The sequence below is a fragment of the Emydura macquarii genome, unplaced genomic scaffold (genome assembly GCF_026122565.2).
Source record: "Emydura macquarii macquarii isolate MOO-44397 ecotype Brisbane River unplaced genomic scaffold, CSIRO-AGI_Emac_v2 contig_312, whole genome shotgun sequence".
NCBI classification, from domain to species: Eukaryota; Metazoa; Chordata; order Testudines; family Chelidae; genus Emydura; species Emydura macquarii.
In genome coordinates this window covers 7,317,483-7,331,023 of record NW_027130449.1, presented here as the reverse complement: position 1 = coordinate 7,331,023, position 13,541 = coordinate 7,317,483, and the positions used below count along the sequence as shown (strand labels likewise).

The window sequence follows — 13,541 nt, the reverse complement described above, 5'->3', positions numbered from 1 at the left end:
CAATGCCCAGCCTGACACCCCTTAAAAGGTCCTGAGTGTTCAGGAATTGCCAAGCTGCCTGCCTTTTGAAAATCTGGCTTCTTCTCAGGGATTCCAGGTTGGCAACTGAATGTCACTAATCTCTCTTGGAAAAATCTTGCCAAAGTCTGTGACACAGCTCTGGCATCCTCGGGGATGAAGGCACTAGAGATAAATGCAAAGTGCTGTTTGTTAGAAATAATCAAACAGGTTGTCCCGAGGGCGGATTGGGGAGATGGAACCCTTTATAGCCTGCTCGTTCCACCTCCACGCCAGGAGTGAGCGACGAGGGGGTTACTTTACAATTCTTTTATCCATAACAGTATGTAAATGTATACATTTCCAGCAACTCCCCATAGACCCTTATTTGGTTACATTAACACTGACAAAATAAATATTAATAACTACATGATGAATACAATTATACCCGCCCCAGTTTGTTGTTTACAGGATTATTGCACAGAGCGCAGGCACATTACCTTGAAACTTACTGACATTCTTTAAAATATACTGTGTGCAAGTGAAGGAAAGAAGATAATGCTGCATTCCCACCAAAGACCTTGAACAGAAGGGAGAATAGTTATTTGTTAGTCTCATTCCTTATGCAAATGGCTAGGAGGGAAGGGAGAGAAAAGAGATAACAGACTCTAGCTAAAATTCCACCAATGTAACAAAAGCAAGATTTGCCTGTGCCATAAATCCATTCATGTACCTTAGGCCTGGTCATTTGTCCAGCGTTTAACTCTTTACTCTCCTACAGTGTTAATCTGCCCTACCTGTCCTGTCCCTCTGTCTGTCCCCTCCTCACAGTAGGGGAGAGAGAGGTTTCTCACTATTCTCAGTGCTGCATGGTTTCATGCTTTTTTCTTTTAAATATTGTATTAGAATTGGGTTATTAATAATTTTTAAAATAGAGCAGGACTCCTTTTCCTTCTGGTTTCAGTAATTAAAAATAAGTGCTGACACCTCAGAACCAAGGGCTTGCGCATTGAATTAGTAGGATGTTTTCCAGCTGATGTTCACAGTAGGAAAAGGCGTGTGTGTGTGGGAGATGTTCAAATGGCTCTGATTGATTGCTGAGCAGTGAAACAGGCCCTGCAGAGTTCCCTCTGCCTCTCCCAGCACCGAGTCAAATGGCAAGGCTGTGTGGGAGGTGAGGAATTTCATCTCCACGTCTATAATTGAGAACATAATGCAGAGCCCTCTGGGAGATCAAACTGGGGAATGTGGCGCTCTGGGTGCAGCCCTCATCTCCTGCTGATCCGCTCATAGCACCCAGTGTCTTTAGAGTGGGCGGTAGCTCCTGGGATCATCTGTTATCCTTGTAACCCAACAAGAAGAAGGAAGGATTCTGTGATCTAGCTTGCCCACTGCTGGGGGAGGCAGAGAGTTCAGTATCACTTCTTCACTGGGGGAAGTTGGGGAAAGGCTGTTGCTCCTCTGTGTCCCATAGTCCCTCCATGCTCCCCCCTCTGGTGACTTGCTGAGGTCCTGGCATCTTGTCAGAGTGGGAGTCTCTAGCACCTCCGCCAGAGCCAAGCCAGTAGCACACATTCAGCCAGCAGCAAGCGCTGGCTCAGCAGTAACTACTCGGTTGAGTCTCCATACGTCTCCTGCTCTGTTGGTTCTGTGCAAGGCTTGTCTCACAGGAAAGGCACAGTGAGTTTTCAGCTGCTGGATCTTAGCTGGGGGTCAGTCTCAATAATACAGTGCAAGATGCCAGCAGTGATCCTGGCTTGGGTAAATCTGTATAACAAAAATAGCACTTCTCATACACGGATCTCAGAGCACGTTACAAAGGAGGTCATTATCCCAGTTTTGCAGATGGGAGAACTGAGACGCAGAGATGAAGAGACTTGCCCAAGGTCATCCAGTGGGCCAGTGGCAAAGCTAGGAATAGACTCTAGGTTCCCTGAGTCCCCATTCACTGCTCTATCCACTTCCCCTACCCCAGAATGAATACAACAGTTGTGAGAACCAAAGGCTAATTAAGGGGAGCTCGTCAGGCTTTTAGCATGACTGCCTGATATCCACCCACGCCTTTTATGATTCTTGACCCACTTGCTTATTGCCTTGGTATCCATTTTATAAATCTAATTAAAACTCATTAAATAAACTAAAATAAAATCAAGAGAACGTATCACCAAAGCGCAGTTGTTGTTCCTCAAATGATGTCAGGATTGATGGGCTCCTGGACAGGAGAGGTGCTGCTTCCACTGTAGGAGCCGCAGTGGCACTGCAGGATAACAGTCAGCAAGGTGGGAGAGAGGGGGACTCTCCTCTGAGCCCCGCTGATCCAGCGCGGGCAGTGCTCCAGCCCAGTTCCTTATTGCTTTCTAGCCAAATCCCAGCTCTGCTGGAGAGCAACAAGGAGTGGTTAAAAAGGCTGCCTGGATTCTGAGGGGCAACCTGGGATTTCCCGTCTGCAGTACCCCAGAGGCCTTGGTTCCCTGGGGATGAGGACTTTGCCCCTCGCCCCCATCCCTCTGGCGGCCCTTCTGGCCGGCGTGCAGAAGCTATTCCCAGAAGCTAAGCCAGATAGAGCGTCCAACATGTGGCCCCACATACCCAAAGGACCGCAGTCTCCACCTGCAGCACCCCCGAATAGTCTATTTCTGGGCTCCCAGCACAGCCCTGGGGCTGCTCCTCCGCTCTCTGTCCCTCTGCGATTCCAGCCTCGGTCCCTCTCCATGGCTCAGACATGGTACCTCAATTCTGAGCTGCAATTCCACCCCACTACTCTAGTCCTGGGCTCCCAGCACAGCTCTGATCTACTTCATCCCTGGCCAACAGGCCTCTCCTGCTATTCCAGTCCTGGGCTCCTTTTCCCAACTCAGCTGGAGCGCCTCAGTCCTGACTTGCAGAACCCTCTGCTAATCCAGCATGGAACCCCTCCTGAGCAGAGTCCAGACATTCACGGCCAGCTGGGTGGGTTTTGTGATGTGGACCACACGAGAGCAGGTAGGCAGAGATCCCCACGGCCGTTTTATCTGGGATGCGAGAGAGGCGTGGTGCCCTCTTTTCCAGGGGCAAAGGGCAAAGAATTACAACTCTTTACATAGTGCTAATAGTGCTCAGGCTATTTTATGGACAAGACGGAAGATACGATCCCTGCCCTGAGCGCATCAAATTGAATTGGACAATCTCTAGCTAGGTGATGGGCTATAACAGACAGCCAAGGACAAAGTGGTGGGGATTAGCACTGTCACGATATTATCATGTTCTCTAAATAGGTCTGTGCCGTGTCTTATCATTTTGCTCAAGGCCAGGGATCCCTTCTTCATGTGGTGTGATGTTACTCTGGAAGTGGGTGCGATGAAATCAATGGGCTTTACCTGTGGCTTAAGGCACTGCTTGCTGGGCCCCATATCAGCACAGCATGATACTTTAAGCATGGACTTAACTGCTTTGGTGAACAGTGTAGACTTAAGTATGTGCTTTGCTGAATCAGGGCCGTTATAAGTAAGGGGGTGTTCGTTCGCTCCTCGTTGTGGTGCAACCAGTTGTTTCAGGTGAGTGTTCAGGTTTATAGAGGAGATGATGTAAAACCTCACCACCGATCTTGGGCCGCTGCTGGTTCAACACGACAGACTTCTGGCCCATTGGGGTAAGGGGTAGCTGTTTAGCTATCGGGGTTGAGTGTGTTTTTCTGCTGGACAGCAGAGCAGGAAGTGGTGGGTAATAGATCATTTGAATCATTTGACTTAGCTCTAATCCTTGATTTGATTTGGCCTTTGCTTCATGCATCCTGGTACAGCAGCTCAAGCCTGGGTAGCCCATTTCCTCTTGCTCCATTACACACCCTCGTGGGATCGTTGTAGTACCAAGTTGCCCGTCCCCGATTCCACACTTCAGCAAAGTCTAAGGTTAAAGCTGGCAGCTCTGATTAAACCCCCATGTGCTTATTACTATGCATTTGATCTGGGTCCTTTAAAAGAGAGCATGCCCATCCTGTTCTTCTTAATAACTGCACAGTAATTAGCTTCACAATTCTAATAATAGCCACCGTTAAAGTTAGGGGGTTTAGGCAGTAATGGCTTACAGAGTAATTAATGAGCAAGAGGCTTTATTGCTACCTTTATTTTTAGATTGTGTTTTACAAGCCATGTCTGCCAAATGTCAAAACCTCAAACAAAACGTCTTTCAGTGACGTTCCCAACTCCGCTCCTCTCCTCCCAGTTCTCCCCAATAAAGAAACCTGGACTCATCAGGACTTGATAGCCAATTATTTTTATTTCCTGTGTGTTGTCCAGTAGTTAAAGCAAGGAGCTGGACAGTGGGGCTATTTATAGCTCTGTTACTGACTTGTTGTGTGACCTTGGGCAAATCTCTTAACTGCTATGCTGTCTGGCTGTCTGCTATGCTATGTGCCTCGGTTACCCCATTTATAAAATGGTGGTAATAGTGCTTCTCTAGAGCACCAGGTGTTGTGAAGCTCCGTTCGTTAATGTTTATGAAGCACTTTTGAGGTGCTTGGATAAATTATGCTATTGAAAGGGAAGAATTTATTCTCCTCTCACCTTTTGGAGGAAAGCTGGATGAAACCTAGTTTTATATCTTAGGGCTCCTTACAGTCCTGCTGAGCTGCAGCATTTTAGTGCCAAGGTGGGATGATGTAGCATGATGATCAACTCCAGTGAAGTTTTGTGGGTCAGTTCCTAGTGTGCAGGTATCCCACCAAAGAGAACTCTATCGATGTGTTGTTTATGGCTTGCATACAAGCATCTGTAGATATCCTAATCTGTGTGTGTGGGTGTGTGGGTGTGTGTGTGTGTGTGGGTGGGTGGGTGGGTGTGTGTGTGTGGGTGGTGGGGGGACACAGAGGGCTCCCCTTCCACCTAAAAGGTGGGCAAAGTGAGGGCTCCAGAGTACAACAATGAAGGAGAAAGACAGGCTAGCCAGAGGTTTTGCTATATAGGCAGCCGATATTTTCCTGAGCCCAGTGCAACTCATCCTGTATCAGATCCTTTCCCGCCTTGGCCAGGGTATTCCCTGGGTGACCCGTTTCACCTGCAATGCAGGGGTTTTTGTGGCTGGCTAATGCATTCCCCCCAGGGAGTGAGTGCACTAAACTGCTTTGTGTTTGCAAACTGTCCACCTTGCGTGTGCTGGCTAAGTGCTGTACACTGCTTGCCAAGATAACACCCAGATAAAATACAGTCTGCTTAAAACTTGTGTGTGCTTCTATTGAATAAGACTAAGCCAGTGTGGCAGTTTAATATACTCCAGTCCTGTCAGTTCAGAGAGGGAAGAAATGAATGCAGAACAAGTTTGCAGGAGACTGGAGGCCGCGGAATAGCTTCGTCTAGAGGGCAGAATTGGGAGTGGGAAGGGTTAGATTTGCACTGAGGTTGTTATAGTGACACGAGGAGTGCAGAGTAAACCATGTCATTGTAGCAACCTCCCCAATAGCATCTGAGCAAAGATCTCACATCAGATAGGGGCAGCACTGGATACTTTGAAGAGCCCTCCATCTAGCGCAGCATAGCGCAAACTAGTGGCCAGAACACAGGACTGGGAGCCAGCTCCTGTGTTCTGAGCCTGCCTCTACCATTGGTTTCATGTTGGGCAAGTCACTTAATCATTCCGGGTCTCTGCTTCCCTGCCTGTGCAATGGGAATAGCACCTCGGAGGGGGCTCCTGAGGCTTAGTTGGTGACAGGAGATACTCTGAAGATGGAAGGGGCTAGTTATTGTCCCCTCCAAACTGGCTAGTGACTCCCACTGCCTAGAGTACTCCTGGATTTCTCCTTTCTTCTGTGCAATGCTGGGAACAGTTACTATGTGGGGGAGGGGAAGGCTGGCCTTTTTCTCACTGACCTGGCCCTGCTGCTTTGGCCGTTTAGAGTTTGCCAGTAACAAAGCGGAACGTGAGGTGGCTGGTTACAGCTCCTGGAGGCTGGTGTACTGCTGTAGGGTCCCTGCAGGGGAACAAGAGATGAGCGCAGGTCACAATGGCAGGTGCTGTGTGCTGGGTGTGTTCTGAGATCCATGCACACGGCCCGCGAGCTCTTGCCCAGGTACCCATCTCTCAAATGCACTACGCTGTCTTCTTGCAAGCCGGTGCTTCTTTGGCTGCTCTGGAGCACCACTGGGAATGCAAAGCCTTCTCTGCCTCCCTGGCAGCTCCTCAGGCTCCTTCCTTCCAGGGAGGGTGTGTTAGCACCAGGATGGGTCCCTGAGAGGCAGCTGTTCCCGGAGCTTCTCTCTGCCTATTCTCCTTTGCTTTGTGCTTGCAGGCTTCCTTCCTGAGGGGTCCCTGAAGCTTCCACCAGTGGCTCCTGCAACGCCTTGTGAAAGCGCCCCCTGCGTAGCCTCCAGCCTGTACCGCGGCTGGATCTCCGAACCTGCTTCTGCAATGGGTGGGTTGTGAGCACTGGTAAGACCTGCGAGCTGTGTCGCTTTTGCTGCTCTCTCTCTGTCCTGGTTCTTTCTTGCCCATTTATTTCTGTTCTCCATGTGCTCTGCTGTTCTGTCTCTGGGGTTTTCGCTGTCAGGTAATGAGGAGCTGTGGGTCCAGTCAGTCTTGGAGATGCCGAAGAGAAGAGACATCCTGGCTATCGTGCTGATAGTTCTGCCCTGGACGCTGTTAATCACCGTCTGGCACCAGAGCACCATTGCTCCACTGCTTGCAGTGCACAAGGGTGAGAGAAACCGATCACCCCATGCCCCATCCCCATGTCTCATTCCATCGCTTTCATGACAACCATGCTCATCTCCACTTATGGCCCATGCTCAGGCAGCAGCCTCCCCTCTTCTGCTACAGGGAAAGCCCAGAGCTTGGAGGACTCTTGCTAAGCTTCAGATCCTGTGGCTTGGAAGCGGGGACTTGACCGATGGGAAGTGGATAGCTCCTGTGGTCATAAATATAGAGTCCATACGATAGCGCCTTGAGTGAGGATGTGGATCATTGCCCCGTGACTGTGTTTTCTGCTCATAGTAAGCCAGCAGCGTGGGTAAAGGGCAGTGGACTTGAAGGGGTAGGCTGGGTAGTGCATTCCTGAGCCGAGGGCCTCAGGCGGAGGTGCACAGGTCTGGGGAGAGGGTGCTCAGGACTCCCTGCTCGTCTCACCATCTGGAGTAGAATTTCAGGAGGGAGGTAGGCTCTGAATTACCCAGTTCCCAAACCTGTGAAGTGGAGCTCTGGTCTGGAGTAACCGAGATCAGCTGTGGGTGGCTGGTTCTCAGGTGGTGGATTTTTGCTCAGTTTTCAGAGGCGCAGCAATGTCCAAGGAGCACAAGCAGCGTCAGGAAGATGCCGCCTCAGCCAACACGCTTGCCAGTGTCTCCTGTTTGCCTTTTTGCTGGACCCTTGGCTTCCATCCTGGGGAGGAGCACTGGTACATTTTAGGGAGGAAGCTAAGCTCTGTTTCCCCATCTCTTGCCCATGCTCTAAACTCTCTTTCCCTTGCCTCTGTGCTCAGTGTCCTCCAGGCCCCCTTCTCCCCCTCTCTTTGCTGTGGCTTTGCCTTACTCTCTACCGGTAGTCTGTGCTATTTAAATCTGCCAGCAGCTCAAAGACCTTTTGAGTGGCTTCACCTCCTCTCTTAGATGAACTGGAGAAGGCCCCCCCGTGTGACTCTGTCACAGAAGTGGCTCAGGCCAGACCTGAGGGGAGAAGTTCCAGTTCTCCCCACCATGAGAGGTTCAAGTGAGCAAGAGCTCACCCCTTGAGTCCAGTGCAACAAAGCGGGGAATACTGGAACTGAAAGGCGAGTGTGTTGATGCTACTAAAGGAAAATGGTGCCCTGTTTCCCCACCCCTCCTGGCTCAGCTCAGTGCCCTGAACAGTAAGAGACACTTCTGTGAATGAACAGTGTGACCTGCAAGGTAGAAGGGTGGCCTTGAGGTCATGGTAGAGGACTGGGAATGGCTCCTATTCCCAGCTCAACTTCTGACTCACTGAGACACCCTGAGCAAAATGCTTCCATGCTCTGTGCCTCAGTTTCCCCCAACTATAAAATGGGGATGAAGAAAGTGGCCTGCCTGAGAGAGGTGTTGTCAGGATAAATCCATTCATATTTGTAAAGCATCTTTGAGAGACTTGAATGGGAGGTGCCAGAGAAGAGCACATCAGTGTTGGACAGCATGGAGTGTGAGGAGGAAAAGTGCCAGAGGATTTAAAGCTAAGGTCATGACCCACAGGTGATAACTAATCATCCCACGTGTCCTGGCCAGGTTGCATTCTGGCTAATTATGTTCTGCCTCTCTGCTAGCAAATACATTTACAAAATACAAATACAGTTGTTTCAGGGTGTGTACATTTTCACATTTCCAGGCTGCTGGCTGTGCAAAGTGGATGCAGTTTATCTTCGAAAGGGCCTGATCCTGGTAGGTGCTGAGCACCCTATCCACCCATACATTTCCACTGGAGCTGGAGATGCTCAGCAGCTTGTCATGTTGGGTCTTAAGTCACGCACTTGTGGTGTTAACCCCAACATCCAGGTTAATGGGTTAATCCATAGAAGGATATGCCAAGAATGTAGGAATTGTTCTAGTAGGTCCGGACCTTATGGTCCATCTACTGTATCCTTCGTCCTCTGCAACTAGCACTATTGGAAAGCATCAAAACCCCATACAGACAATTATAACATGCCTTGCAGACAATGGTTGGCTTATATCCTGGACCATAAGCATTGATATCTCTTATTAATTTTTATCACTCCTAGTGTAATTATAGATTATGTTTTTAACGGTACAGATGTCAGGGCTGCAATGCCCTGAAAATGGCAAACACATGAGTAGGCTTGGAAAGATTTTTTTTTTTTTTTTAATTGGTAAATGTTCATTTCGTTGTACACACACACACAAACAGACAAAATGTTTCCATCCACAATAATAGAAATTTACAGATGGGCAAAGTAAGAAAAATGCTGCTTGAGAAATTATTAGAGTTTGATTTAAGGATATTTACTTTGTAGTTTGACATGTGATGTTGACCATATTGTATTTTAATGGTTATAAAGCTTTGCCATTTTGAATCCCGACATCTACTGTTGTTAAATAATTATTCTGATCCCCGCAACTTGAAACTTTAAATAGAAAAAAATAGAATCAATGTTTATTTTTAACATCTGTCAAAATTATTAAAAAAAAAAAAAAAATACTAATCGAATTCAGCTAAGCCTCCATGTGAGGGTTTACCGTGTCTTAGCCAATGTAGAGTGAAATTCTTGGCAGGTGATTCTGAAGTCCTGGTCACCTGTACTTGTTGGACTGTTGCAAGTGTCGTGGTGTTATTGCTCGTATCTGTAATGTCCTGTAGATATCCCATCCATATTACTGACCAGGACTTTGCAACAGCCAAATAAGATTAATGGCCTCAAAAGACCCTAGGCCCTCCTGGGAGGTTAGTCAGAGCCACCTGAACACTTGTGAATAGGTGACTGCATCTCAGTATCTCTTCTCAGAACCTGGATTTAAGGAGCACCCCATAAATGGGGAATAAATGTTACCGTGGCCAAATCCCAACTGTAGCTAACCCCGTTCTGCTCACCCATAATTGTCTCTGCAGCTCCCACTGGTTACGGTGTTCTTCCCAGGCTGTCCTGAGCTGTTGCTATGCCTTGGCGCACAGCTGCAGCATCCTGCCCCTGCGGCAGGAGCCGCTCCGTGGGGCATGGAATGCAAAGCACTTCGGGATCCTTTGGGGTGGGAGGTGCTGTCAGTGTCAGAGTCTCTATTATTCTACACCCATACGTCACGCTCAGTTGTCCTTTCTTTGGGCCCTTCAAGCGTTGCAATCTGAGCAGTTCCCCCCTGCTAGCCTGGAGCTGTCAGAACTTTGCTCGGGTGGGTAGTTCACCAGCTGGAATCTCTTTCTTGTGGGTTCTTGTTTCCTGCAAAAGGCCTCTGTTTTCCAGCTTGTCTCCTTTGCTCTCAGAGCAAGAGGGTGACCTTCCCCTGCTAGCAAGCTGCCTGCTGGCTTTGCAGAGGGACTGGTGGCGAGGAGGCTGTTAGAAGACTGACTGCATGCACTCTCTTTCTCTCATGCCCTTGTGCAGATGATGGTGGCGATTCCAGGCGTGATCTGGCACAAGGCTCAGATTCCAAGGAGTACTGCCTGTCAGACCGCGACATCGTGGAGGTGGTGAGGACAGAGTACGTTTACACCCGCCCGCCCCCATGGTCGGACACCCTCCCCACCATCCACGTCATCACCCCCACCTACAGTCGGCCAGTGCAAAAGGCGGAGCTGACGCGCCTGGCCAACACCCTCTTACATGTGCCCAACCTGCACTGGATCCTGGTGGAGGACTCTCAGCGGCGCACTCCTCTCGTCACCCGGCTGCTGCGGGACACAGGGCTGAACTACACCCACCTCAACGTGGAGACGCCCCGCAACTACAAACTGCGGGGAGACATGCGGGACCCCCGGATCCCCCGCGGAACCATGCAGAGGAACCTGGCCCTGCGGTGGCTGAGAGAGACCTTTAACAAAAACAACAGCCAGCCTGGGATTGTTTACTTCGCCGACGATGACAACACCTACAGCCTGGAGCTCTTTGAGGAGGTAAGATGCAGGCAGGGCCTGCTCAGTCGAGTTTTGCTCCCCTCAATCCCTGCTGCCGGCAAATCAGCCTGAGCTCACAGGCCGCCGTGTGGGTCCCCAGAAGCTAAGCCCAGGAACATCCATAACAACGCAGAGTGACAAGGCGCGAAGGATCAGTGAGGCTATTCCAGCCAGCAGGTAACACAGTTATGTGCTCTCCTGAGCCCAGGGCCGGCTATTGCCACTTAGTTTAAATAAAACACACCCTTAAAGGAATGTCATCTTCTGGCAGGATCAGGCCCTGTCTTAAATGGAAGCCTCCCTGGCCACATCTTGGCTGTTCAGGGTACAGCCATCTGGTTGGCTCCTCCAGTCCCCTTTCTCCATTTTGGAAAGCTGTAGAAGCATGTGCTACAGTTGCGTCTTGCTTCATTAGTACTGTCTGGAAATGCATCCAGTGTGAAACCTTCACTGGTTTCTCTGGGCCTAAGCATAGATGAGTGTGCATGTGTGACACAGGTCTGGATGGCTGTAATATGCCCGCTAATGTCCTTAAAGCAATCTCTGTGTTGTAGATGCTTGTAGGGCTGGAAGGTAGCTATGCAAGGTAAGGGCAGCTGTGGAACGAATGGCTTCAGCAAATGAAGGAGGAGTAATGGGTTTGTTGCAGCGAGATCCAAGGGATGTTGGTGACATTTTAAACTCTGGGAGAAGAAAGGGAGCCACAAGAATGCACTGCAACCTTTACTCGTGCAAGTGGTTGAGCTGAAGCCAGGGGACTATTCTCATGAGTAAGGGCTGGAGGATGGGCGTGTGGTTCGAGTCCAGGCCTGGGAACCATGAGCTGTGTTGAAACAGAAGCTTTCAAACAACTGGCAGTTGCGCTCCAGGTCTAGTTTGAGTGGTGTCTCCATTCCCATTCATTTTGGGAATGGCTTTCACTGCCTGTGACCAGCCTATAAATACCCCTTCCTAGAGAGCTGTGCAGGAGTCCTTGCACATCGCTCTGCTGGCGTTTTGAAAGATGCTTTCCCTTGTCAGACTGCAGTATGCTCTCTTAGTCCATAGGGGTGACGTTCCCCCTTGTTCAGAGCACCAGCCCAAGTTCTGTGTGCCTCTTACATCCCACCAAAGTCCTCATAATAGGCCTCACGTGAGACTTAAGCTGTTCCTTGGCTTTGTGCTTCTCCATTCTGCACAGGCGGGGATTTCACCCTGGTCCCCTATCTCTGACATCTTCCCCAGATCACACTCCATCTGGCTTTTTGTTAATCCATGTACCATCTTATCTTAGGCACCACAGGGTTTTCCCTCCTTCCCTCGCTGTTTCTTTGCCCCCATCTCAGTGTCTTTATTACTTAAATTCTGTCTCTGGTAAGAGCCTGCTCTGCATAGATCCATGGCCTCTGTCAGGGTAAATAGAGCCCTTTCAGCGTTCTCTGAGCAAAGTCAGGCAGTACAATGGCTGCGCTTGCAGGACATCTTGTTCAGGGACACACTGTGCAATTGTCTCTCCAGGCAGCGGCACATGCATGAAAAGCAGGCATTTGTCGATACTTGTTTGCTTGTTTGTTCTGAAGAGCGTAACCCTTCAGACTCTGCCATTGAGTTGACCAAACCTAGGCTGTAAGATACGCGAGCAGCGCTTGCCTTGGGCTGCTGCTTTTGCAGCATCCAGAGAAAAATGGGCTCCCAGGTTTTTCTAACTCAGCTGGGAGATATAGTGGAAATTTCAGCCCGGATGTCTTCCACTGTTTCCTTCCAGAAGTAGCTTTAAGAGGGCACTGAATTTATCCAAGTCCTTTCATAATTCCTCTTTCTGGACAATCCTCTGCGTGTTTGTGTTTACACGTGCCTGCACGCTCATCTATGTTATGGCAGAAAAGAATCAAACCTGGCCTGATCTGTAGTCTGTCTCCATCTGGGCCTTTCCCTGTAGATGTGCTTACCTAGTGGCAATTGGGGGGCATCCCTCTTTTTCAAGAGGCGATGCTGAACTGAACCGCAAAAGGTTTTATTCACAATGTATTATACTACCTGACAATGATGCTACCTTCATTGAAGTGAAGTGTGATAAGAGTCCAGGAGAGCAAATGATAAAAAGTTTAGAAAGCCTGACTGATGAGGAGAGTTTAAAAAAAACAAAATCTGGGCATGTTTTAGTCCTGAGAAAAGAAGATTGAGGGGGGACCTGATAAGTCTTCAAATACGTTCAGGGCTGCTGTAAAGAGGACAGTAATCAATTGTTCTCCACCTCCACTAAAAGCAGGGTGAGAAGTAATGGGCTTAATCTGCAGCCAAGGAGATTTAGGTTAGATATTAGGAAAACCTTGTTAACAAGAAGAGTAGTTAAGCTCTGGAACAGGCTTTCAAGGAAGTTGTGAAATCCCCATCATAGGTGTTTGGCTAATATATTCTTATCAAAAAACAATCAGGGATGGGCTAGGTTTACTTGGTCCTGCCTCAGCAAAGGGAGCTGGACTTGATGACTTCTCAAGGTGCCTTCCAGCCCTGCATTTCTATGATTCTGGGGTGGGTGGTAATGGCAGAAGCCAGGAAGCTCAGAACAAAGTCTGCATGGAGTGTATTTGATGGTCTCTGCCTCCAGCACAAAGAGCATATTCCCGAGGGAAGGATTCTGTTTGTTTGGAGCTTATGTATGTTAGTTCAAAGCAGGCTTCCCGTCTTCGCCTTGTGTCTGGCCTGCAGCTCGGGGTTTATTGTCCCAGGAGACAGTTTGCGCTCTTTGGGGAGGCAGGATTATGCTCCCAACACTGCAGTTTTTAATCTGCCCCAGAAAACAGTCTTTTAGGATTCCACCACTGCACTGATGAGCACATAGGAATAACCTCACGGAGAACCAGAGACTTTAGGGGCAGGAAAGATCAGTGCCTCCATTACTAGTGAGGACTGCTTCTTCCCTGCAATATGTTCCAGTCTAGATTTAATATCCCAAGAATGGGGGCTCCCACCACTTCCCTTGGAGACTGTTAGGAAACATCTTTTCATACTCAGCCTAAATTCACTATTGT

At 49.1% G+C, this 13,541-nt stretch overlaps 1 protein-coding gene across 3 annotated transcripts in view; it reads left to right on the top strand.

The window, feature by feature from the left end:
* Positions 1-13,541, top strand: part of B3GAT1 (beta-1,3-glucuronyltransferase 1) — a 71,369-nt gene that overhangs the window by 44,772 nt on the left and 13,056 nt on the right. For all 3 annotated transcript variants that reach the window (XM_067564314.1, XM_067564306.1, XM_067564323.1), the window contains 2 exons: positions 6,257-6,379; positions 10,022-10,530. In XM_067564314.1, coding sequence (XP_067420415.1) covers positions 6,376-6,379; positions 10,022-10,530 — 513 coding nt within the window. In that variant the 5' untranslated portion in view covers positions 6,257-6,375. The remainder of the gene's footprint in view (positions 1-6,256; positions 6,380-10,021; positions 10,531-13,541) is intronic.